Source organism: Oncorhynchus mykiss, chromosome 11 (genome assembly GCF_013265735.2).
Source record: "Oncorhynchus mykiss isolate Arlee chromosome 11, USDA_OmykA_1.1, whole genome shotgun sequence".
Taxonomy (NCBI): Eukaryota; Metazoa; Chordata; class Actinopteri; order Salmoniformes; family Salmonidae; genus Oncorhynchus; species Oncorhynchus mykiss.
In genome coordinates this window covers 59,462,638-59,489,201 of record NC_048575.1, presented here as the reverse complement: position 1 = coordinate 59,489,201, position 26,564 = coordinate 59,462,638, and the positions used below count along the sequence as shown (strand labels likewise).

At 44.5% G+C, this 26,564-nt stretch overlaps 1 protein-coding gene across 2 annotated transcripts in view; it reads left to right on the top strand.

The window, feature by feature from the left end:
- si:ch211-106a19.1 (PH_OSBP_ORP4 and Oxysterol_BP domain-containing protein) overlaps nt 1-26,564 on the top strand; it is an 81,965-nt gene that overhangs the window by 13,556 nt on the left and 41,845 nt on the right. The window contains exons 2-3 of one of the 2 annotated variants that reach the window (XM_021621639.2): nt 10,594-10,802; nt 19,938-20,015. In XM_021621639.2, coding sequence (XP_021477314.2) covers nt 10,594-10,802; nt 19,938-20,015 — 287 coding nt within the window. The remainder of the gene's footprint in view (nt 1-10,593; nt 10,803-19,937; nt 20,016-26,564) is intronic. The other variant, XM_036935954.1, reaches the window with a different exon arrangement.

The window sequence follows — 26,564 nt, the reverse complement described above, 5'->3', positions numbered from 1 at the left end:
CCTTGGTAGTTGTGAACCTTCCAAGTGATTCCGTAATTCCGTCCAAAATCAGGTTGTAGGTTTTAAGTTTTGATTTGAAGTAGGGGTTATGTTGTAGAGGGTAGAATCCAGTATGTGTTCCTGACAAAAAATCCAAGTTTATCTAACTCCCAATTTATCTTTTTTTAATAAAATGCTGAAAAATGCAGGAGCTCATCTGATCCTGACCTCTGCTCTGCTCTCTCTCTCTCTCCATATCTCTCGCTCTCTCTCTGTCCCACTGTCCATATCTCTCGCTCTCTCTCTGCCCCACTGTCCATCTCTCTCTCTCTCTCTGCCCCACCAATTCAATTAAATTAAATTCAAGGGCTTTATTGGCATGGGAAACATGTGTTAACATTGCCAAAGCAAGTGAGGTAGATAATATATAAAGTAAATATGTAAAGTGAAAGACAATAAAAATTAACAGTAAACATTACACATACAGAAGTTTCAAAACAATAAAGACATTACAAATGTCATATTATATATACACAGTGTTTTAACAATGTACAAATGGTTAAAGGACACAAGATAAAATAAATAAGCATAAATATGGGTTGTATTTACAATGGTGTTTGTTCTCTCTCTCTCTGTCTCTGTGTCTCTCTCTCTGTCTCTCTGTCTCTCTCTCTCTCTGTCTCTGTCTCTCTGTCTCTCTCTCTCTCTGTCTCTCTCTGTCTCTCTCTCTCTCTCTCTCTGTCTCTGTCTCTCTCTCTCAATTCAATTCAATTCAAGGGCTTTATTGGCATGGGAAACATGTGTTAACATTACCAAAGCAAGTGAGGTAGACAACATACAAAGTGAATATATAAAGTGAAAAACAACCAAAATGAACAGTAAACATTACACACAGAAGTTTCAAAACAATAAAGACATGTCACAAATGTCATATTATATATACAGTGTTTTAACAATGTACAAATGGTGAAGGACACAAGATAAAATAAATAAGCATAATTATGGGTTGTACAGTGCCTTGCGAAAGTATTCGGCCCCCTTGAACTTTGCGACCTTTGGCCACATTTTAGGCTTCAAACATAAAGATATAAAACTGTATTTTTTTGTGAAGAATCAACAACAAGTGGGACACAATCATGAAGTGGAACGACATTTATTGGATATTTAAAACTTTTTTAACAAATCAAAAACTGAAAAATTGGGCGTGCAAAATTATTCAGCCCCCTTAAGTTAATACTTTGTAGCGCCACCTTTTGCTGCGATTACAGCTGTAAGTCGCTTGGGGTATGTCTCTATCAGTTTTGCACATCGAGAGACTGAAATGTTTTCCCATTCCTCCTTGCAAAACAGCTTGAGCTCAGTGAGGTTGGATGGAGAGCATTTGTGAACAGCAGTTTTCAGTTCTTTCCACAGATTCTCGATTGGATTCAGGTCTGGACTTTGACTTGGCCATTCTAACACCTGGATATGTTTATTTTTGAACCATTCCATTGTAGATTTTGCTTTATGTTTTGGATCATTGTCTTGTTGGAAGACAAATCTCCGTCCCAGTCTCAGGTCTTTTGCAGACTCCATCAGGTTTTCTTCCAGAATGGTCCTGTATTTGGCTCCATCCATCTTCCCATCAATTTTAACCATCTTCCCTGTCCCTGCTGAAGAAAAGCAGGCCCAAACCATGATGCTGCCACCACCATGTTTGACAGTGGGGATGGTGTGTTCAGCTGTGTTGCTTTTACGCCAAACATAACGTTTTGCATTGTTGACAAAAAGTTCAATTTTGGTTTCATCTGACCAGAGCACCTTCTTCCACATGTTTGGTGTGTCTCCCAGGTGGCTTGTGGCAAACTTTAAACAACACTTTTTATGGATATCTTTAAGAAATGGCTTTCTTCTTGCCACTCTTCCATAAAGGCCAGATTTGTGCAATATACAACTGATTGTTGTGCTATGGACAGAGTCTCCCACCTCAGCTGTAGATTTCTGCAGTTCATCCAGAGTGATCATGGGCCTCTTGGCTGCATCTCTGATCAGTCTTCTCCTTGTATGAGCTGAAAGTTTAGAGGGACGGCCAGGTCTTGGTAGATTTGCAGTGGTCTGATACTCCTTCCATTTCAATATTATCGCTTGCACAGTGCTCCTTGGGATGTTTAAAGCTTGGGAAATATTTTTGTATCCAAATCCGGCTTTAAACTTATTCACAACAGTATCTCGGACCTGCCTGGTGTGTTCCTTGTTCTTCATGATGCTCTCTGCGCTTTTAACGGACCTCTGAGACTATCACAGTGCAGGTGCATTTATACGGAGACTTGATTACACACAGGTGGATTGTATTTATCATCATTAGTCATTTAGGTCAACATTGGATCATTCAGAGATCCTCACTGAACTTCTGGAGAGAGTTTGCTGTACTGAAAGTAAAGGGGCTGAATAATTTTGCACGCCCAATTTTTCAGTTTTTGATTTGTTAAAAAAGTTTGAAATATCCAATAAATGTCGTTCCACTTCATGATTGTGTCCCACTTGTTGTTGATTCTTCACAAAAAAATACAGTTTTATATCTTTCTGTTTGAAGCCTGAAATGTGGCAAAAGGTCGCAAAGTTCAAGGGGGCCGAATACTTTCGCAAGGCACTGTATTTACAATGGTGTGTGTTCTTCACTGGTTGCCCTTTTCTTGTGGCAACAGGTCACAAATCTTGCTGCTGTGATGGCACACTGTGGAATTTCACCCAGTAGATATGGGAGTTTTTCAAAATTGGATTTGTTTTCAAATTCTTTGTGGATCTGTGTAATCTGAGGGAAATATGTTTCTCTAATATGGTCATACATTGGGCAGGAGGTTAGGAAGTGCAGCTCAGTTTCCACCTCATTTTGTGGGCAGTGAGCACATAGCCTGTCTTCTCTTGAGAGCCATGTCTGCCTACGGCGGCCTTTCTCAATAGCAAGGCTATGCTCACTGAGTCTGTACATAGTCAAAGCTTTCCTTAATTTTGGGTCAGTCACAGTGGTCAGGTATTCTGCCGCTGTGTACTCTCTGTGTAGGGCCAAATAGCATTCTAGTTTGCTCTGTTTTTTTGTTAATTCTTTCCAATGTGTCAAGTAATTATCTTTTTTGTTTTCTCATGATTTGGTTGGGTCTAATTGTGCTCAGGTCCTGGGGCTCTGTAGGGTGTGTTTGTGTTTGTGAACAGAGCCCCAGGACCAGCTTGCTTAGGGGACTCTTCTCCAGGTTCATCTCTCTGTGGGTGATGGCTTTGTTGTGGAAGGTTTGGGAATCGCTTCCTTTTAGGTGGTTATAGAATTTAACGGCTCTTTTCTGGATTTTGATAATTAGTGGGTATCGGCCTAATTCTGCTCTGCATGCATTATTTGGTGTTCTACGTTGTACACAGAGGATATTTTTGCAGAATTCTGCGTGCAGAGTCTCAATTTGGTGTTTGTCCCATTTTGTGAAGTCTTGGTTGGTGAGCGGACCCCAGACCTCACAACCATAAAGGGCAATGGGCTCTATGACTGATTCAAGTATTTTTTGCCAAATCCTAATTGGTATGTTGAAATGTATGTTCCTTTTGATGGCATAGAATGCCCTTCTTGCCTTGTCTCTCAGATCGTTCACAGCTTTGTGGAAGTTACCTGTGGCGCTGATGTTTAGGCCAAGGTATGTATAGTTTTTTGTGTGCTCTAGGGCAACAGTGTCTAGATGGAATTTGTATTTGTGGTCCTGGTGGCTGTACCTTTTTTGGAACACCATTATTTTGGTCTTACTGAGATTTACTGTCAGGGCCCAGGTCTGACAGAATCTGTGCATAAGATCTAGATGCTGCTGTAGGCCCTCCTTGGTTGGTGACAGAAGCACCAGATCATCAGCAAACAGCAGACATTTGACTTCGGATTCTAGTAGGGTGAGGCCGGGTGCTGCAGACTTTTCTAGTGCCAGCGCCAATTCGTTGATATATATGTTGAAGAGGGTGGGGCTTAAGCTGCATCCCTGTCTAACCCCACGACCCTGTGTGAAGAAATGTGTGTGTTTTTGGCCAATTTTAACAGCACACTTGTTGTTTGTGTACATGGATTTTATAATGTCGTATGTTTTACCCCCAACACCACTTTCCATCCATCTCTCGCTCTCTCTCTCTCTGCCCCACCTTCTATATCTCTCTCTTTCTGCCCCGCCGTCCTTATCTCTCTCAGCTTCTGCTGTGCCTTGGCTCTGTAATCCCTTTGCCGCTGCATGGTTTTGCCTCCTCACAGAGCAGAGGGATCAGAATGGATCTCATCTTTCTCATCAGCACACTTACAGTGGTGTGACCCAGTTAGAGCTCTGGAAAGGCAGCGCACGCTGGAAGCTGGGCTGTTGAGGAACCCTTCTCTCCCTGTTGCTTTGCATGACCATGTCCCTATCTGGTCTAATATGTAGCCAGGGAAAAGTTGACCACAAATTGCTTGTTTAAGATCAGCTTTACCTTTAATCTCAGCACCCAGAATTCAATCTTGCAAGCAGGCTGGCCAGCTACTCATGTCTTGGCTAAACAGTCAAGAGAGACTAGCCTCCCACTCCTCTTTCTATTCTGGTTAGAGCCGGTTTGCGCTGTTCTGTGAATGTAGTACACAGCGTTGTACGAGATCTTCAGTTTCTTGGCAATTTCTCGCATGGAATAGCCTTCATTTCTCAGAACAAGAATAGACTGACGAGTTTCAGAAGAAAGGTCTTTGTTTCTGTCCATTTTGAGCCTGTAATCGAACCCACAAATTATTCACTTGGATTAGCTAACACAACGTGCCATTTGAACACAGGAGTGATGGTTGCTGATAATGGGCCTCTGTACACCTATGTACAGTTGAAGTCGGAAGTTTACATACACCTTAGGCAAATACATTTAAACTCAGTTTTTCACAATTCCTGACATTTAATCCTAGTAGAAATTCCCTCTTAGATCAGTTAGGATCACCACTTTATTTTAAGAATGTGAAATGTCAGAATAATAGTAGAGAGAATGATATACTTCAGCTTTTTATTTCTTCACATTTTCAGTGGGTCAAAAGTTTACATACACTCAATTTGTATTTGGTAGCATTGCCTTTAAATTGTTTAATTTGGGTCAAATGTTTCAGGTAGCATTCCACAAGCTTCCCACAGTAAGTTGGGTGAATTTTGGCCCATTCCTCCTGACAGAGCTGGTGTAACTGAGTCAGGTTTGTAGGCCTCCTTGATCGCACATGCTTTTTCACTTCTGCCCACAAATTTTCTATAAGATTCAGGTCAGGGCTTTGTGATGGCCACTCCAATACCTTGACTTTGTTGTCCTTAAGCCATTTTGCCACAACTTTGGAAGTATGCTTGGGGTCATTGTCCATTTGGAAGACCCATTTGCGACCAAGCTTTAATTTCCTGACTGTTGTCTTGAGATCTTGCTTCAATATATACACATAATTTTCAATCCCTCATGATGCCATCTATTTTGTGAAGTGTACCAGTCCCGCCTGCAGCAAAGCACCCCCACAACATGATGCTGGCACCCCCGTGCTTCACGGTTGGGATGGTGTTCTTCGGCTTGCAAGCCCCCCCCTTTTTCCTCCAAGCATAACGATGGTCATTATGGCCAAACAGTTCTTCTATTTTTGGACTTTATTGGACTACAGGAAACAGCAAAGGGAGTACCCCCCCCCCCCCCCCCCCCCCCATCCACATCAACGGGACAGCAGTGGAGAAGGTGGAAAGTTTTAAGTTCATTTGTGTTCATATCACCGACAAACTGCAATGGTCCACGCACACAGACAGTGTGATGAAGAAGGCGCAACAGCGCCTCTTCAACCTCAGGAAGCTGAAAAAATGTGTCTTGTCACCGAAAACCCTCACTACCTTTTACAGGTGCACAATTGAGAGCATCCTGTTGGGCTATATCACCGCCTGGTACGGCAACTGCACCGCCCACAACCGCAAGGCTCTCCAGAGGGTGGTGCGGTCTGCACAACGCGTCACCGGGTCAAACTACCTGCCCTCCAGGACACCTACAACACCCGATGTCACAGGAAGGCAAAAAAGATCATCAAGGACAAGAACCACCCGAGCCACTGCCGGTTCACCCCGCTTCCATCCAGAAGGCGAGGTCAGTACAGGTGCATCAACGCTAGGACAGAGAGATAGAAGCTGTTTTTGAGTCAAGGCCATCAGACTATTAAACAGCCACCACTAGCACAGAGGCTGCTGCATACCTACAGACTTGATATCATTGGTCACTTTTTAATAATGCCACTTTAAGAATGTTTACATATCTTGCATTAACTCGTATGTATATAATGTATACTGCACCCTTCACTATCTACTGCATCTTAGCCACTGTCACTGCTCATCCATATACACTGCTCAAAAAAATAAAGGGAACACTTAAACAACACAATGTAACTCCAAGTCAATCACACTTCTGTGAAATCAAACTGTCCACTTAGGAAGCAACACTGATTGACAACAAATTTCACATGCTGTTGTACAAATGGAATAGACAATAGGTGAAAATTATAGGCAATTAGCAAGACACCCCCAATAAAGGAGTGGTTCTTAGGTGGAAATTATAGGCAATTAGCAAGACACCCCCAATAAAGGAGTGGTTCTGCACGTGGGGACCACAGACCACTTCTCAGTTCCTATGCTTCCTGGCTGATGTTTTGGTCACTTTTGAATGCTGGCGGTGCTTTCACTCTAGTGGTAGCATGAGACGGAGTCTACAACCCACACAAGTGGCTCAGGTAGTGCAGCTCATCCAGGATGGCACATCAATGCGAGCTGTGGCAAGAAGGTTTGCTGTGTCTGTCAGCGTAGTGTCCAGAGCATGGAGGCGCTACCAGGAGACAGGCCAGTACATCAGGAGACGTGGAGGAGGCCATAGGAGGGCAACAACCCAGCAGCAGGACCGCTACCTCCGCCTTTGTGCAAGGAGGAGCAGGGGGAGCACTGCCAGAGCCCTGCAAAATGACCTCCAGCAGGCAACAAATGTGCATGTGTGTGCTCAAACGGTCAGAAACAGACTCCATGAGGGTGGTAGTATGAGGGCCCGACGTCCACAGGTGGGGGTTGTGCTTACAGCCCAACACCGTGCAGGACGATTGGCATTTGCCAGAGAACACCAAGATTGGCAAATTCGCCACTGGCGCCCTGTGCTCTTCACAGATGAAAGCAGGTTCACACTGAGAACATGTGACAGATGTGACAGTCTGGAGACGCCGTGGAGAACGTTCTGCTGCCTGCAACATCCTCCAGCATGACCGGTTTGGCGGTGGGTCAGTCATGGTGTGGGGTAGCATTTCTTTGGGAGGCCGCACAGCCCTCCATGTGCTCGCCAGAGGTAGCCTGACTGCCATTAGGTACCGAGATGAGCTCCTCAGACCCATTGTGAGACCATATGCTGGTGCGGTTGACCCTGGGTTCCTCCTAATGCAAGACAATGCTAGACCTCATGTGGCTGGAGTGTGTCAGCAGTTCCTGCAAGAGGGAGGCATTGATGCTATGGACTGGCCCGCCCGTTCCCCAGACCTGAATCCAATTGAGCACATCTGGGACATCATGTCTTGCTCCATCCACCAACGCCACATTGCACCACAGACTGCCACCTCATTAGGAGCATGCCCAGGCGTTGTAGGGAGGTCATACAGGCACGTGGAGGCCACACACACGACTGAGCCTCATTTTGACTTGTTTTAAGGACATTACATCAAAGTTGGATCAGCCTGTAGTGTGGTTTTCCATTTTAATTTTGAGTGTGACTCCAAATACAGACCTCCATGGGTTGATAAATTTGATTTCCATTGATCATTTTTGTGTGATTTTGTTGTCAGCACATTGAACTATGTAAAGAAAAAAGTATTTAATAAGAATATTTCATTCATTCAGATCTAGGATGTGTTATTTTAGTGTTCCCTCTATTTTTTTGAGCAGTGTATTTTATACTTAAATATTCTTATCCCATTCCTTTACTAGATTGTGTGTATTAGGTTTAGTTGTGGAATTTGTTAGTGCAGCAGTATCTAACAGGTAATATCTGTCAGATCTAGAAGCACAAGCATTTCGCTACACTCGCAATAACATCTGCTAACCATGTGTATGTAACCAATACAATTAGATTTGATTTGACACACACAGTGGGACATTATTGACACACACACCGTGGGACATTATTGACACACACACCGTGGGCTGTATTACCTCCTCAGAAGCTGGTTGAGTTCAGCTGTTCTCACCATTACAGGAGGTCAGCGATTGGACACAGCTCCAGGGCACTGCAACTGTTACTAAGTAACTTATGTCTGGGCCTTGGACAACTGTGTACAAACAGATATCCTACACACACACTGCCCGTCCCAGCCCCTTATCCTGTATAATGTCTGTTGTTCTTTGAGCCTGTTCACATTAAACTGCTCCTTATTGGGTTGCTGAGGATAAAGCCTATGAGTTGTGACTGAGCTCCTGCTCTGTCCTCAGAGGGGAGTTAGACTGACACCCTGGTCCTACCACACAGCCTAGCCAATACTAATTAGACTGAAGTGTCCCAATGTATCTACATGACAAAACTATTTGTTTGAGTAATAACTGTATTGCTCTTCTCCTGAGGACTTATCTGCATCAAGGATTTGAAGGATTTCATTCACCTGTTTCTATTCTCTGATGATAGTCCAGTGTCTATGGTTAGCTCAGACTGATGATGATTATTGAAAATGAGGAAACAAGTTGGTCGAAGGCAATTCTCTCTCTTTCTTTCTCTGTGGTCTTTCTCCCTTTTCCCCTCTCTCACACCCTCTCCCTTTCTCTCTGTCCTTTGTGTGCACTGTTGTTATTCATTGTTTGTTTTTGTCCACCATGGGGGTATGGAGCCACACAATGGCCTTGTTATCCAACATTCTATGGCCCACTGAAAGTGCAATACAAGGTTCTTTGCCCAAAGTATGTGTGCACACATACACACAGTATATGTTTTACTATCCTTGTGGGGACCTAAAATTGATTTCCATTCAAAATCCTATTTTCCCTAAAACCTTAAACCTAACCCTAACTCCTAAACCTGACCTTAACCCTAACCCTAACTCCTAAACCTGACCTTAACCCTAACTCCTAAACCTGACCTTAACCCTAACTCCTAAACCTAACCTTAACCCTAACTCCTAAACCTGACCTTAACCCTAACTCCTAAACCTGACCTTAACCCTAACTCCTAAACCTGACCTTAACCCTAACTCCTAAACCTGACCTTAACCCTAACTCCTAAACCTGACCTTAACCCTAACTCCTAAACCTGACCTTAACCCTAACTCCTAAACCTAACCTTAACCCTAACTCCTAAACCTGACCTTAACCCTAACTCCTAAACCTGACCTTAACCCTAACTCCTAAACCTAACCTTAACCCTAACCTTAACCCTAACTCCTAAACCTGACCTTAACCCTAACTCCTAACCTTAACCCTAACTCCTAAACCTAACCCTAACTCCTAAACCTGACCTTAACCCTAACTCCTAAACCTGACCTTAACCCTAACTCCTAAACCTGACCTTAACCCTAACTCCTAAACCTAACCTTAACCCTAACTCCTAAACCTGACCTTAACCCTAACTCCTAAACCTAACCTTAACCCTAACTCCTAAACCTAACCTTAACCCTAACTCCTAAACCTGACCTTAACCCTAACTCCTAAACCTGACCTTAACACTAACTCCTAAACCTAACCTTAACACTAACTCCTAAACCTAACCCTAACTCCTAAACCTGACCTTAACCCTAACTCCTAAACCTAACCTTAACCCTAACTCCTAAACCTGACCTTAACCCTAAACCTGACCTTAACCCTAACTCCTAAACCTGACCTTAACCCTAACTCCTAAACCTAACCTTAACCCTAACCTTAACCCTAACTCCTAAACCTGACCTTAACCCTAACTCCTAACCTTAACCCTAACTCCTAAACCTGACCTTAACCCTAACTCCTAAACCTAACCCTAACTCCTAAACCCAACCCCTGTTTGACTATCCTTGTGGGGATTTCTGGTGCTGGCTGTATGTAAGAATGTGTGTATAGACATGCTGGGAACAGAGAATACTGTTACACAGTCGTTTAATACAGTCTACAAGACAGTAAGCCAAGGATGGCTCTTGACTGTTTAAACTTTCAACGCCACTGTCTTTTATTTTCAGTATTGCATGTGTCCCTCCCTATTTCTGACTCTCTCTATCCCTCTGCCGCCTTGCTTCCCTGCTTACTAGCTTCCTCTCACCTGAACCTGTACCTGAGCCTGTACCTGAACCTGTACCTGAACCTGTACCTGAGCCGGGCCCCATCGCCAAATATTGGAATAATTGAGTGTTTTGTCATGACTGTTTATCAAGCGACTGCATACATTGTCCAGTCAGACATAACGTTACAGTAGGTTAGTAGTAGATACAAAGCATTGGGATTTGACTACTAATCAGCCTTTCTCTCTTTTTTGTTTTTGTCCCTGTCTCTGTCCCCGTGTCTCCATCTCTGCTTCTGTGACTTGGTGTCTTGTCCGTCTCTCTGTCTGCCTCTGTTTCTTGTGTCTGTGTCCCTGTCTCTCTCTGTCTCTCTGTCTGTCTTTGTGGTTGTTCCCCTGCAGGACTCAGGCAGAGATGGCCCATACGTGTCGCGGCACCATCAACCTGGCCACGGCCCACATCGACACGGAGGACGCCTGTAACATCGTCCTGAGCAGCGGTGGGCGCACCTACCACCTGAAGGCCAGCACAGAGGTGGAACGTCAGAGATGGGTCACAGCGCTGGAGCTGGCCAAGGCTAAAGCCATCCGCATGATGAATGACCAGTCTGGTAAGAATGCGTGTTGTTTGATAATGTTATGCTTTTAAAGGGAGGCTGAACTTGCTGATTGTGCCTTTGTTTCAATTCTCCTCATTAGGAAATGTGACTGAGAAGAAGATTTGGGTTTTGGAGGTGTGCTTTGATGTGGGTGTCTCTTGTGTGTGAGTGTTCGAACGTGGGAAGCGTTTTGTACTTTGCCAAAACAATACACAGTTAGTCACTCACCCTACTAGATACACAGTCCTCCAGGCCGGGTGTCTGGAGACGGGTTGGTTGTTTAGCAACAAAACCCAGGCGTACGCAACTATGGGGGAAAACGGGGGGTTGGCTTAGATTGTTGACAACATGTAAATTGTATTTAGTCATAAATACATTTGCACAATGAGCACTTGTTGTCTTTCAAATATATTGGTATAGTTGTTGGTTAGCTAGCTAGTGAATTTTAGCCATATTAGCATTAACATGAAATCAGTAAAAACACCTCAAAATTAGACATAGTATCAAGATCAAGACAAAACTATCTGAAACGAGCCACTTACAATTCCCCACACGGCAGCTTCTCTTCATTGTTGCTACTATCTGACTGTTCAGAATCATAACAACTTGCGGTTTCCAGCCACATCGACGTGCGCATATCATTTTCGTGAATTTGTCAGCAAACCCGTATACTGCCAACTATCAAACCAAATTGACCATGGTCATAACGATGGGGTCATGTGCAGCTGCGCTCTGAATGGATGATTACTTGGGTGCTGCTAGCTGTGGGCAGGATTGAAATAAACCCGACTCAAGGAGAACTGTTACAATACCCTTAATTTCCCCCTTAATTATTTTGCAAATTTCTGTTTTGGACGAGACTGACTTTATGACCAAAATGATCCTATTTACACATTGTAGTACATTTTGACACAAGAATAAACGATTTAGACTCATAACGATCCTTTCAAAAGGATAAGTTGCTGTTTTTTGTTCTGTCACACTTTAAATGTAAGGTGACTTCACACTGTGAGTCCTGTATTGCTAATAGATTATTTAGACAGTCATTGTAAAAGAGAGTTTGATCTCGATATCTTACCAGGCTAAATAAAGGTGGAATAGATAGATTACCCTGCAAGGGAACTGGAGGAGGAGGTTGTCAGTGTTTACAGAGGGAGGATTTGTGTTTTGTGTGTCTTGTTGACAGGTCTGTTAGTTTAGTTGAACAAATACCCCGTAGGTGAAAGGTATTTCACTCACTTTATGGTCCAGCATGTTCAGTATGTCACTCTGTCCAGACAGACTGGCTATATCTGACATCCAGCCTCTGCTCAGGTCTCCAGTGTCCACTGGTATTTGTGCCGGATGTTTGGGTCTACATTCTAACTAGAAAACCCTGTAGAGTCCCCATTGTGGCCACAGGGGGGCAGTGTGGTCCTCTCTCTCAGTGAGGAGGTTGGAACACAGACTACTTACTGTATGTTGCTACCATTACTGTGAGAACCAGCCGCTCATTCAGACTCTTGATAACAGAACTCTCTCCTTTCCAAAATGACTCATTCTTGTTGCATGTGATTGGTGTCTGTTGTCAAAAGGCTGTGGGAAAATCCTGGGAGGGCTTTCGTCTTCACATTTAACCCTGCCTGGCAGCAGCCCAACCCCTGCTTGCTCTCGTCTAGTCTACTAACTACAGTGCACAGTGTCTCAAGAAAGACAGGCTATATATTCCCCTGTGCTCCATTTTAAAGTCAGCTCTCTAATTTTAGAGTGACTGAGCGAAGCAAAGAGAGAGAGAGAGCGAAAGAGGATGTGAAGAAAACATGTCACTCACAATTAGACTGGCACACGTGTGTTTGAAACGACACTTTCTGTATTTACAACATTAGGCTCTACCCTGTGTGTTTTGGGTATTTACAACATTAGGCTCTACCCTGTGTGTTTTGGGTATTAACAACATTAGGCTCTACCCTGTGTATTTTGTGTAGCCAGGCCTGTGTGTCTGTCTCTGAGTGTGTGTGGCGTGGGTGTTCGGTCGCCTCTGTCTTAGGTGTGGTAATTGAGCCGTCTCTGCTGTCTGTCTGAGGCTGTGGGTGGTGAGTGGTGAGTACTGGACACCGGCACCCCCTGTAGAGTCATTAACCAGGCAGGAGAGGAGAGCCAGTGAAACATACACATACAGCGACATAGATTTATAGAGACCCACAAACAGATAGCTATAGGCTGGATTTATGTTGATCCTCTCTACCCTAGAACAGACTGATACAGAGGGAAGCGAGATGGAAGTGTGGATCAGTTTGTGTTGAGCCTAAAATGTCCTGGAGACAGCCTTGTTTAGAAGGGGAGGTGTTAGACTAGTACCCACTGATGTCTTTTACTCAGGAGAATCCCAGTAAACCAGTGCTGAGGAGAGGGCCAGGAGGCCAAAGGGACATTCAAATCAAACCACATTTTATTTGTCACATGCGCCCGATACAACAGGTGTAGACTTTACCGTGAAGTGCTAACGTATAAGCCATTTCCCAACAATGCAGAGTTCAAATAAAAAAAGGAAATGGTAACACAGTAAAATAATGAGTACCCGTACCCTCTGTAGCGCCTTGGGGACAGATGCCAAGCAGTTGCCATACAGTGATGCAGCCAGTCAAGATGCTCTCAGTGGTGCACCTGTAGAACTTTTTGACGATCTGAGGGCCCATGCCTCCTGAGGTGGAAGAGGCCTTGACGTGCCCTCTTCACAACTGTGTTGGTGTGGTTGGACCATGATATGTCCTTAGTGATGTGGACACAGAGGGACTTGAAGCTCTCGACCCGCTCCACTACAGCCCCGTCGATATGAATGGGGGCGTGCTTGGCTTTCCATTTCCTGTAGTCCACGTTCAGCTCCTTTGTCTTGCAGACGTTGAGGGAGAGGTTGTTGTCCTGGCACTACAGTGCTAGGTCTCTGACCTCCTCCTTGTAGGCTGCCTCATTGTAGTCTGTGATCAGGCCTACCACCGTCATGTCGTCTGCAAACGACATGATAGTTTTGGCGTCATGCGCAGCCACACAGTCTTGGGTGAACAGGGATTACAGGAGTGGAATAAGCACGCACCCCTGAGGGGCCCCTGTGTTGAGGGTCAGCGTGGCGAATGTGTTGTTGCCTACCCACACCACCTGGGGGTGGCTCGTTAGGAAGTCCAGGACCCAGTTGCAGAGGGAGGTGTTTAATCCCAGGGTCCTTAGCTTAGTGATGAGCTTGGAGGGCACTAAAGGTGTTAAACGCTAAGCTGTAGTCAATGAACTTCTTTCTCATGTAAGTGTTCCTTTTGTCCAGGTGGGAAAGGCCAGTGTGTAGTGCAATGGAGATTGCGTCATATGTGGATCTGTTGGTGGCGGTTTCCTGTGTTGAGTGTGTGTATATGTGATGTTTGTCTCCTCAGGGAGACCATGCAATATCACTTTTGTGTGTGTGTGTGTTTTCGTGCGCGCACGCCTATAAATGCCTTACATGAGGACCAAACCGCCCACATTGCATTAGCTAGCGCTGCAAAAAATGTTTGACATACAGCACCAGTCAAAAGTTTGGACACACCTACTCATTCAAGGTTTTTCTTTATTTCTACTGTTTTCTACACTGTAGAATAATAGTGAAGTCATCAAAACTATGAAACAGCACATATGGAATCATCTAGCAACCAAAAAAGTGTTTAACAAATCAAAATATATTTTATATGTGAGATTCTTCAAAGTAGCCACCCTTTGCCTTGATGATAGCTTTGCACACGCTTGGCATTCTGTCTACCAGCTTCATGAGGTAGTCACTTGGCTGCATTTCAATTAACAGGTGTGCCTTGTTAATTTGTTGAATTTCTTTCCTTCTTAACCTTCTTAATGCGTTTGAGCCAATCAGTTGTGTTGTGACATGGTAGGGGTGGTATACAGAAGAGAGCCCTATTTGGTAAAATACCAAGTCCATATTATGGCAAGAACAGCTCAAATAAGAAAAGAGAAATGACAGTCCATCATTACTTTAAGACATGAAGGTCAGTCAATCAGAAAAATTTCAAGAACTTTGAAAGTTTCTTTAAGTCCAGTTGCACAAACCATCAAGAGCTATGATGAAACTGTCTCTCATGAGGACTGCCACAGGAAAGACCCAGAGTTACCTCTGCTGTGGTATGATGAAACTGTCTCTCATGAGGACCGCCACAGGAAAGGAAGACCCGGAGTTACCTCTGCTGCAGAGGATAAGTTCATTACAGTTACCAGCCTCAGATTGCAACCCAAATAAATGCTTCAGAGTTCAAGTAACGGACACATCTCAACATCAACTGTTCAGAGGAGACTGCGTGAATCAGGCCTTCATGGTCAATTTTCTGCAAAGAAACCACTACTAAAGGACACCAATAATGAGAAGAGACTTGCTTGGGCCAAGAAACACGAGCAATGGGCATTAAACCGGTGTAAATTGTTCTTTGTTCTAATGAGTCCAAATTTGACATTTTTGGTTGCAACTGCCGTGTGTATGCAGAGTAGGTGAACGGATGATCTCTCCATGTGTGGTTCCCACCGTGAAGCATGGAGGAGGAGCATTGCGCTACACCCACAATAACATCTGCTAAACACGTGTATGTGACAAATAGCATATGATTTGAAAGGAGGTGTGGGGGTACTTTGCTGGTGACGCTGTCTGTGATTTATTTAGAATTCAAGTCACACTTAACCAGCATGTCTACCACAGCATTCTGCAGCAATAGGTTTGTGCTTAGTCCCATTTTTCATTTGTTTTTCAACAGGACTGTTATGTATACTCCCTCCGGTGCTCCAGGTCACAAGGCTGCTCATTATTACACACACCTGTCACCATCGTTACGCGCACCAGCGCCTGCCTGATTACCTCCCCTATATTTGTAACTCCCCTTCTTTCCCTAGGCATAATTGTTTCTGTTTCAGTGTTTCATGTCTGCTTCTTAACACAGCGCGCATCCAACCCGGAAGCCAGCTGCACCAATGTGTCGGAGGAAACACCGTGCACCTGGCAACCTTGACAAGGACATCCCTACCGACCAAGCCCTGCATCGCCCCATGGACCTCCCGGTCGCGGCCGGTTACGACAGAGCCTGGGCGCGAACCCAGAGTCTCTGATGGCACAGCTGGCGCTGCAGTACAGCGCCCTTAACCACTGCGCCACCCGGGAGGACGTGTTATTTATTATTAAAGTCACTCCCTGTACTTGCTTCCCGAGTCCCAGCATACACGTTACAAGGACAATGACCCAATATACCTCCAGGCTGTGTAATGGCTATTTGACCAATAAGGAGAGTGCTGCATCAGATGACCTGGCCTCAACAATCACCCAAACTCAACCCAATTGAGATGGTTTGGAATGAGTTGAAGTTGAAGACAAAGCAGCAAACAAGTGCTCAGCATATGTGGGAACTCCTTCAAGACGGTTGGAAAAGCATTCCAGGTGAAGCTGGTTGAGAGAATGCCAAGAGTGAGCAAAGTTGTCATCAAGGCAAGAAAAACCCTTGAATGAGTAGGTGTGTCCAAACTGCTTACTGGTACTGTACATGTTATTCAATCATTTCATCCAAGCTGCTTGTGCGTGTCAACAGGCGTGTGCATAGCTAGGTGCTAAAATAGAACTAACTAGGTTTCCCCTTTTTATCTGTGGATTGATTGTTGGAGTAGAAAACACACAATTTTGGAGGACTCAAAATGGGTACAAATTCTATAAAGATCCAGACAATAGGACCATATTCATTTCAGGTAAAATATCAACTACATGTTTATCGTCCAGGACAATGTAGCTAGCAACAGCAGGCTGGCTAAATGTCCATGAATGTTTCATGTGTCCCCAAATTCATATTGTTGGTTCACAGTTGGTTTTGGTATTTTAACCTTTGTGTTATGACCAGGTCTGTCGGGGACAGAACAAATCAGACGCACGCGCTAAGCCGGTTAGGCCAATATGTTAGAAAGTGTAAATGAGAGCAGATCAGTTAACATATATTTGATCAATCTCTGTGGTTGTGTGTATTGTGCTACATTTTTTATCTCTGTGCTTTATGTCATCGTGTTTCAGAAGTGAACACGTTTGTCTTCTCAGGGAGACCATGCAGTATCATTTCTGTGTGTGCTTGTGTGGATCCTTTTCTCTCCAGCTCCCTCACGCCTTACTGCATCTAGGAGGATGAGTTAACACAGACTTAACAGGGAGACAATGACACAACCATGTTTACAGTCAGTTGAGTTGCTCTTAGGAGCTGGAAGAGTAAATAGACTAACTCAGTGTGGGGGAATGAATAACTGTGTGGGCCTGAGATGTTCATCAAACTCAAGACGTGGCTGGTGAAAGTGTTATGTCATTAGGTGCTTTTAGAATAGGTCCTGGTACAGTACCGTCTCCCAGTGTTGCTCTCTGTCACATCCTCTCCACCTCCTATTGATCTCCTGAGGAGGAAGACACACACACACACACACACTCACATATTATCATTAAACACCTTTCATCATCAGTCCAGCTTGTGTTCCTTGTTCTCACTACCGCTAACTCTCTTCTCACTCTTATTTCTATCCTTCCCTCTCAGCAGAGACCCAATAGACCCTTTAATATCCCTTACATATTCCCCTGCCTCCAGCACTCTGTCTTCCCCAGACTCTGTCTGTACTAGATCCATAAACCATTCATCTGTGATGGTGGACAGACTCACATCAAAGCAGGCATGACCAGCACAGCAGCACAGCAGCACAGCAGCACAGTCAGTTCCTCTTTAATCTGTAGTTAGTGACAGAGCTGCTGCCGATCTTTCTTCATTAATGGAGTCAGGATTGCCATGGTTGAACAGAACGAATCCTCTGGAGGCACAACTGGCTGTTAGGTAGCGCTTGACTTGTACTTAAAAATAGATGCTGTTTATATTTAGGTGCTGGAACTCCACCATCATTTTGAGCTAATATTCTAGAAGTACCACAACTCGAGAAGTGAAAAATGTTAGGTACGGGTACTCTGATTCGGTAAGCTCCTGCCCAAGTCAGGTCATGGTTTGTTTTGTCCTGGTAGGCCGTCATTGTAAATAGTATTTGTTCTTAACTGACTTGTCTAGTTAAACAAAGGTTAAATAAAAAAGTCCAGCACTGCTGTTAGGGCTAATAAATGGCTAGTCATGTGCAGACCCTGTGCTACGTAAACAGCCAGTAGGGGACAGTGATTCCCCTCCTATTCCCAACTCAATGAATTTCCCACTTGGTTTGATAACCAATATGAATTCAATGAGAAATATTTCAAGAAAATGTGTAGTAGAACACAAATAATAAACAAGAGTAAGGTAAACAAATTGTGCAGCAGTTGGCAATGAATCATCCGTGTTAAATGGCAATTCAGAGCAGAGCCTCTATGTGAACATCAAGCAGCTTGTGGGCAGCTGCCTTCCTTCCTGGTCTCTCCATGAAGCTCCATGCTGCCCCTTCAGTCCTCTCCTCTCCTCCCTGCTAGATTAGACTAATGGAGGAGCTGCAGGAGGAGCCAATCGATTGGGCTGCTTCAGGTGCAGAAGAACGGGACCAGTCAGGTGGGGGGAGCAGCACAGAGGAGGCTCCCTGTCCATGTGGGCGTCCCAAATGGCATCCTATTCCCTTTATAATGCGCTGCATTTGACTAGTGCCCATATTGGGCTCTGGTCAAAAGTAGTACACTATATTGAAAACAGGGTGCTGTTTGGGACGTAGCCTCTCCCTCTGTGTGCTCTCCAACTCCGTGTGGGACCAGAGCTCTGTGCCTCTCTAAGTAAGTGATTCACAGTGAAAGCCATGGCCATGCATTGATCTGACTGGCTAAACGCTCGATACGCTATGTCGATGAGTCTGTTACCGGACACAAATCTTCAGTATGTGAGAATGCTGTGGTGGTGCTGCTGCTGTGTGTGAGACGAGAGCATATGCTTTTGCATATGTAATCTGTGGATCCTGGCTGGTGGGGTCAGTACGGTAGTGAGTGATTCATTTCTGTGAGAAGAGTTTATCAAGAAAAACTTCCAAAAGGACTAATTTGAGGCAGAAAGGAGTTTCGGCACTCAGCATATAAAGGCAGAGACTGATTTATTTTAGCTCACTTTAATCCATTGTACAGGATGAGAGCAGGTGACTGGAGTTTCGACATCAAGCTGAAGAAGACGTCAGCTTGACTTTGAAACGTCAGTCACCTTCTCACCTGTACAATGGATTAAAGTGAGCTAAAATAAATCAATCTCTGCCTTTTTTGTTGAGTGTTCCAACTGCTTTCTGCCTCGAATTACTCCTTTTGATTTTTGTCATTGTTGTTGACCACCCCTCCTTTCCTTTGTTTGCTGAAGCATGAACTGATTCATCTGTGTATTGTAGGTTAGGACCAGTACACCCAGGGGACCAGGGATATCTGCCTAATATCTGCCTGCCCTCTGCTGAGCTCAGCTTTATGGGACAACTCGCTCCCTCCCTTCCCATGTCTATCCCTGTCCACACCTCTGTTTATGTACACCCCTTGTCTGTTAGAACGGTCCCGTGGGATGGGAAGCATCCATCCACGCGACATTCCTCTTCTCACACATCCCCACGGTCCCACCCTCTATCCTCCCTCACTCTCTCACATAATAATACAAGTAGGCTACATCCTTCCCTCTTTCTCTCTTTTCCTGCTTTCATCTCCTCTCTCCCACCCCGTCCACTGAGGAGTGGTCCTGAAACCGAGAGCATATCTAAGGGGACAGTGTGGGGATTGATTAGGAAAGCATGATGGAACATGCCTCAATGCATCCCTCTGTTTTACCTCTCCCCCTCTCTCTTCCTCCCTCTCTCTCCTACTCCCTCTCCCTACTCTCCCTCCTCTTTACACTCCCTCCCGTCTCCTTTCCCTGGCCATCTCCCTGCTTTCTTTCCCCACATTCGCTCACTCCCTCTCTACCACTCTCTCTCGCTCACTCCCTTTCTACCTCTCTCTCTCGCTCACTCCCTCTCTACCCCTCTCTCTCGCTCACTCCCTCTCTGTTTCTCTTGCTTGCTCACTCTATCTTTCGCTCTTTCTCTCCCACTCTCATTCTGTCTCAGTATGCAATTTACTGTGCTTCTCACTCTGAGGGACTCAGTTCTGAATGGAATGACTTTTTTCTGCTTTTTCCAACTCATGCTCCGTACCTCTTCCCATTCCTAAAGAGTTCCTCTATCCCACTGGGACTGGACCTGACAGGGAAAAAGGAAAGAGCAGGATTTCAGGCACATTCAGACCTGTGAGTAAGTACAGCTTTTTCTCCATTCAACTGACGTTCTGAGATAAACGGTTGAGGATATAGTTGGGGTAGGTTGGTTATTTGTTTGAGTGTCCGTGTGTGTGCTTATGCATGTGTGTGTGGTGGATAGGTTATTGGGCTATTCACTGTCCCCTATATGCTTGGTTTGTGGTGGAGTTGTTGAGGGGGAGTCAATCATGTTGTCTCTGTCCTGGTTACCATGGTGGATCACAGTGCTGCTGCTATTCCCACTGTCTCTCTCAACACTCTGCTGTATTCAGATACTGAACTGATGGACCGGACTCCTGCTTCCTGGATGTTTTTGTTCAGATGTGTGTGCGCGTGTGTGCGTGTGTTAGTAAGTGTAGATGAGAGCAAATCAGTTAACATACATTTGATCAATCTCTGTATTTGTGTGTATTGCGCTCAATTTTGTATCTCAGTACTTTATATCGCAATGTTTCAGATATGAACGTATAACAACCTGCTCAGAATGACATGGGGTAGCTGACAGATGTTTTTTTCCTTGCTAATCGGTCCATTTTAAAATGTGTGTATCACTGTGTCTGGGTTGTGTTTTCTGTTTGGTCTCAGATCTGCAGGCTTGGGCAGAGACACACACCGGTTGTTTGGGAGTGTGATCCTGTCCCTCTAATGAAGCTGAACGAAGCCGGTGCTGTGTGGAGAGGAGAATGATGGAGGGTGGGTTGGGAGTAGAGGAGAGAGAAGCTCTATGATCAGTAACACATTAGCAGTCCAGTTACCCTGCTACTGTTTTAAAACTAGGCCACCATTAGTGGGACTCTCTCTCTCTCTCTCTCTCCATTCTTATCCTTTCCCACTGTCTGTTGTTATTCCGTCTCTGTGTCTCTATGCTGTGACAGCAGCTCAAGTCCCTCCATCCCTTTCTAGTCCTTGGTGATGTGTATGGCTCCATGCTCACCCCCCCTCTCTTTTCCCTGTCTTTCCCTGTTGGCCTGCTACTGTGCTCTGGGCAGGGTGTCAGCCTGAGTTTGAAGCTGTGCTGTCACATACTAAGTCTGACCTTTCTAAACTAGCACATTCCGCAGATGAACAGTGCAGAACTCCAGGACCCGCTGCACTGATATGCCAACACATCGCTCTCGCTCTCTCTCTCTCTTTCACTCATCCCTCAACTCTTTCCAGTCTGTCATCCCACTTCCATCTGTCTCACCCTGTTTTCCTTCCCACTGCATCTTTCAAAAAAAGTAATTGGCTTCCCTCTCCCTCGCAATATCTCTTCCTCTTCTCTTTCTGTTTTTTTCTCTCCCTCCTCTCCTATCCCATTCAGAGGTGACACAAGGTAGACAGTGTCCCAGATATTTAGCACCTGTGGTTTGAATGGTCTTTAAACATTCCCCATTGGGGGAAACCGCTGCATGGACGAGACAATGATGCCATTCCAGTCCCTCCCTTATCACTCAGGCACAGGGCTGGAGGCAATACTCATACAGAGGCAGTGTATGGCTCTCTCTGTTCCTGTTACATTTTACACTGATGTGCGTTAGCGAGAGGGTAGTGTTATCTAGTAGTGCTGGAAATAGCCAGGAACCTCCCAATAGGATATGATCACGGTACTTCGGTGACGATATGTTATGTATTGCGATTCGATACTGCGATGGGATGTTCCAAACATTTATTATATATACAAAAGTATGTGGACACCCCTTCAAATGAGTGATTTGGTTATTTCAGCCACACTTGCTGCTGACAGGTGTAGAACATTGAGCACACAGCCATGCAATCTCCACAGACAAACATTGGCAGTAGAATAGCCTTGCTCAGTGACTTTCAACGTGGCTACGTCATAGGATGCCACCTTTCCAACTAGTCAGTTTGTTAAATTTCTGCCCTACTTTAGCTTTTGTTGTGAAGTAGAAATGTCTAGGAGCAACAACCGTTCAGCTGTGAAGTGGTAGGCCACACAAGCTCACAGAACGTGACCGTCGAGTGCTGAAGCGCGTAGCGCATAAAAATCATCTGTCCTCAGTTGCAACACTCTCGCTACCAAGTTTCAAACTGCCTCTGGAAGCAACGTCAGCACAAGAACCGTTCGTCGGGAGCTCCATGAAAAGGATTTCCATGGCCGAGCAGCGTCTGCTGGAGTGGTGTAAAGCGCGCCGCCATTGGACTCTGGAACAGTGGAAATGCGTCCTCTGGAGTCATGAATCACGCTTCGCTATCTGGCAGTCCGATGGATGAATCTGGGTTTAATGGATGCCAGTAGAACGCTACCTGCCCATATGCATAGTGCCAACTGTAAAGTTTGGTCGGAAGAGGAATATTGGTCTGGGGTTTTTCATGCGTTGGCTAGGTCCCTTAGTCCAGTGAATGGAAATCTTAACGCTACAGCATGCAATGACAATCTAGACAATTCTGTGATTCTGTTTGGGGAAGATGCTTTCCTGTTTCAGCATGACAATGCCCCGTGCACAAAGCGAGGTCCATACAGAAATGTTTTGTCGAAGGCCCCCCGAGTGGTGCAGTGGTAAGCAGCAGCAGGCTCGTAAGCATTCATTCAAACAGCACTTTCGTGAGTTTTGCCAGCAGCTCTTCGTTGTGCGTCAAGCATTGCACTGTTTATGACTTCAAGCCTATCAACTCCCGAGATGAGGCTGGTGTAACTGAAGTGAAATGGTTAGCTGGGTGCGCGCTAATAGCGTTTCAAACGTCACTCGCTCTGAGACTTAGAGTAGTTGTTCCCCTTGCTCTGCATGGATAACGCTGCTTTGAGGGTGGCTAATGTCGTTGTGTTCCTGGTTCGAGTCCAGGGAGGAGTGAGGAGAGGGACGGAAGCTATACTGTTACACTGGCAACTAAAGTGCCTATAAGAACATCCAATAGTCAAAGGTTAATGAAATACAAATGGTATAGAGAGAAATAGTCCTATAATTCCTGTAATAACTACAACCTGAAACTTCTTACCTGGAAATATTGAAGACTTGTGTTAAAAGGAACCACCAGCTTTCATATTTTCTCATGTTCTGAGCAAGGAACTTAAACGTTAGCTTTCTTACATGGCACATATTGCACTTTTACTTTCTAAGCAAATCTTGTCTGCTAAATTAACTTGTATAGCCCACAGCCATATGGCAAAGCCAGATCAGGACCTAACATAAGGACAACTCAGAGGATGCTATTCTGTTCTTCTGAAATAGACTACATTTTCTTCATATCATGTTTCTTTAGACCTGTCTAAAATAGATAATGGACTTATTGTGAAGGTGTAGGCTATATTACATTTATTTATTATTTATTTATTTATTCAAAGACCAATCCATTGGGATGCAGAATGTCACACATACTCAGTGCATAGATGAAGTGCCCCCCCCCCCCCCCCCCTCTTAAAACAGTGAAACCTCTAAACTCCTAAAACGTTGGGTTATGACAGGTATAGCTAGGGGGTTTTGTATTCTGGTTTGCTCTGGTTTCCTTCATAATTGGATTGTTGTCCCGTGGCTTATCTAGATCAGTTTTCATCTGTATGGCTTGGGGCTCTGACTGACACATCGTCATGTCTCAGGACCCTGATGTTGAAGTCGGTCTTGAATCTCATGTACAGTAAGATCAGACAGCTGCCTCTCCTTCTAGTTAGTGACTTGTTTTACTCAGTCATTCTCTGTTTGGCTGGCTGAGGATCACTATTCCAGCTTTGTGCCAGGGCTGGCAGGCTGAGGCTGGGGGCCATGGAGGGGTTTCATCCTGATGGGAATAGCAGGGGAGGAACACTGAAGCTGCTTCAAATGCCACCCTGTTCCCTATATAGTGCACTACTTTTGACCATGGGCCAAAGATTTTGGTCAAATGTAGTTCACTATGTAGGGAATAGGGTGCCATTGGGACACAGAATAAAGCAGCTTCATGAGGTCTGCTGGGAAACCTGTGCCTTCCTTCCCCCTCACCACAAGAGGGCAAACCTGGCACCAGGCTCAATGTAGACAAGGACCTGTCCTCCTTCCTGTCACCTTTCCTCTCCCTCTGGTCTTTTCTGCTAACTGTTGTCATTGGAGTTACATTTTGTTATTTCAGATTATTCTCAGTTTGGTGTTTGTATGTGTAGCGAGTGGCTATGCATATTCTTTTCGTAGTTGCTAGCTGGGATGACTCGTTGGTCTAGTGTATTGACGGTCAGCTATAATTGGGCGGTGCTCCGTGGGACATTAATATGAAGTGTTGTGTCAGCCTGTAATTGCCAAATCATCAAGTCAATACATTACCCCTTGCAATAAAGCAGCCCCAGGCCCAGCCTCAGGCAAGAAGCAGTAACTCTCTGCTCTAACCATATGGTTACTTGAAGATCCTCAACCTTCTTTTGATGTCTGGCTTATCACCATAGGAGGAGATCAGCCCATAGGGAGAGGGCAGGAGGAATGGAGATCATATTTCAGAGGGAATCGCCATGCTCATTTAGTTTGTAGTAGGCATTGCTTGGTCCTTTATGTAAAAAAAGAAAAAAGATTTTAACATTCCGTTAAATTTGGCTGCCATCACCATAACTAGTACCATCTTTGTTCAGAGACGGTTTCATCCATAACACAACCTTTCTTTTTTATAATGTTGCTTCCTTTTCTCAGAGAGAAATGTTTGCTCTTTTGAACTTAGACACTTCAGTGAGTGGGTTTAGAACTTATGAGCACAAAGTTCTTTGATTGGGCCGTGAGAAGAAATGTCTGGATTTTATTCTCAAATGCAGTAACCAGATACAGTGGGGCAAAAAAGTATTTAGTCAGCCACCAATTGTGCAAGTTCTCCCACTTAAAAATATGAGAGAGGCCTGTAATTTTCATCATAGGTACACTTCAACTATGACAGACAAAATTAGAATAAAAAATCCAGAAAATCACATTGTAGGATTTTAATGAATTTATTTGCAAATTATGGTGGAAAATAAGTATTTGGTCACCTACAAACAAGCAAGATTTCTGGCTCTCACAGACCTGTAACTTCTTCTTTAAGAGGCTCCTCTGTCCTCCACTCGTTACCTGTATTAATGGCACCTGTTTGAACATGTTATCAGTATAGAAGACACCTGTCCACAACCTCAAACAGTCACACTCCAAACTCCACTATGGCCAAGACCAAAGAGCTGTCAAAGGACACCAGAAACAAAATTGTAGACCTGCACCAGGCTGGGAAGACTGAATCTGCAATAGGTATGCAGCTTGGTTTGAAGAAATCAACTGTGGGAGCAATTATTAGGAAATGGAAGACATACAAGACCACTGATAATCTCCCTCGATCTGGGGCTCCACGCAAGATCTCACCCCGTGGGGTCAAAATGATCACAAGAACTGTGAGCAAAAATCCCAGAACCACACGGGGGGACCTAGTGAATGACCTGCAGAGAGCTGGGATCAAAGTAACAAAGCCTACCATCAGTAACACACTACGCCGCCAGGGACTCAAATCTTGCAGTGCCAGATGTGTCCCCCTGCTTAAGCCAGTACATGTCCAGGCCCATCTGAAGTTTGCTAGAGAGCATTTGGATGATCCAGAAGAAGATTGGGACAATGTCATATGGTCAGATGAAACCAAAATATAACTTTTTGGTAAAAACTCAACTCGTCGTGTTTGGAGGACAAAGAATACTGAGTTGCATCCAAAGAACACCATACCTACTGTGAAGCATGGGGGTGGAAACCTCATGCTTTGGGGCTGTTTTTCTGCAAAGGCACCTGGACGATTGATCCGTGTAAAGGAAAGAATGAATGGGGCCATGTATCGTGAGATTTTGAGTGAAAACCTCCTTCCATCAGCAAGAGCATTGACTATAAAACGTGGCTGGGTCTTTCAGCATGACAATGATCCCAAACACACCGCCCGGGCAACGAAGGAGTGGCTTCGTAAGAAGCATTTCAAGGTCTTGGAGTGGCCTAGCCAGTCTCCAGATCTCAACCCCATAGAAAATCTTTGGAGGGAGTTGAAAGTCCTTTGTTGCCCAGCAACAGCCCCAAAACACCACTGCTCTAGAGGAGATCTGCATGGAGGAATGGGCCAAAATACCAGCAACAGTGTGTGAAAACCTTGTGAAGACTTACAGAAAACGTTTGACCTCTATCATTGCCAACAAAGGGTATATAACAAAGTATTGAGAAACTTTTGTTATTGACCAAATACTTATTTTCCACCATAATTTGCAAAATAAATTCATTAAAAATCCTACAATGTGATTTTTTTTCTTTTTTTTTCTCTCATTTTGTCTGTCATAGTTGAAGTGTACCTATGATGAAAATTACAGGCCTCTCTCATCTTTTTAAGTGGGAGAACTTGCACAATTGGTGGCTGACCAAATACTTTTTTGCCCCACTGTATAAAGTATGTAAATAATATAATGGACATACCTTGAGTGAACAAAATATTAGGAACTCTTTTTATGACAGACTGACCAGATTAATCTAAGTGGAAACTATGATCGCTCATTGATGTCACTTATTAAATCCATTTCAATCAGTGTAGATGAAGGGGAGGAGACGGGTTAAAGAAGGGTTTTTAAGACTTGAGACAATTAAAACATGGATTGTGTATGTGTGCG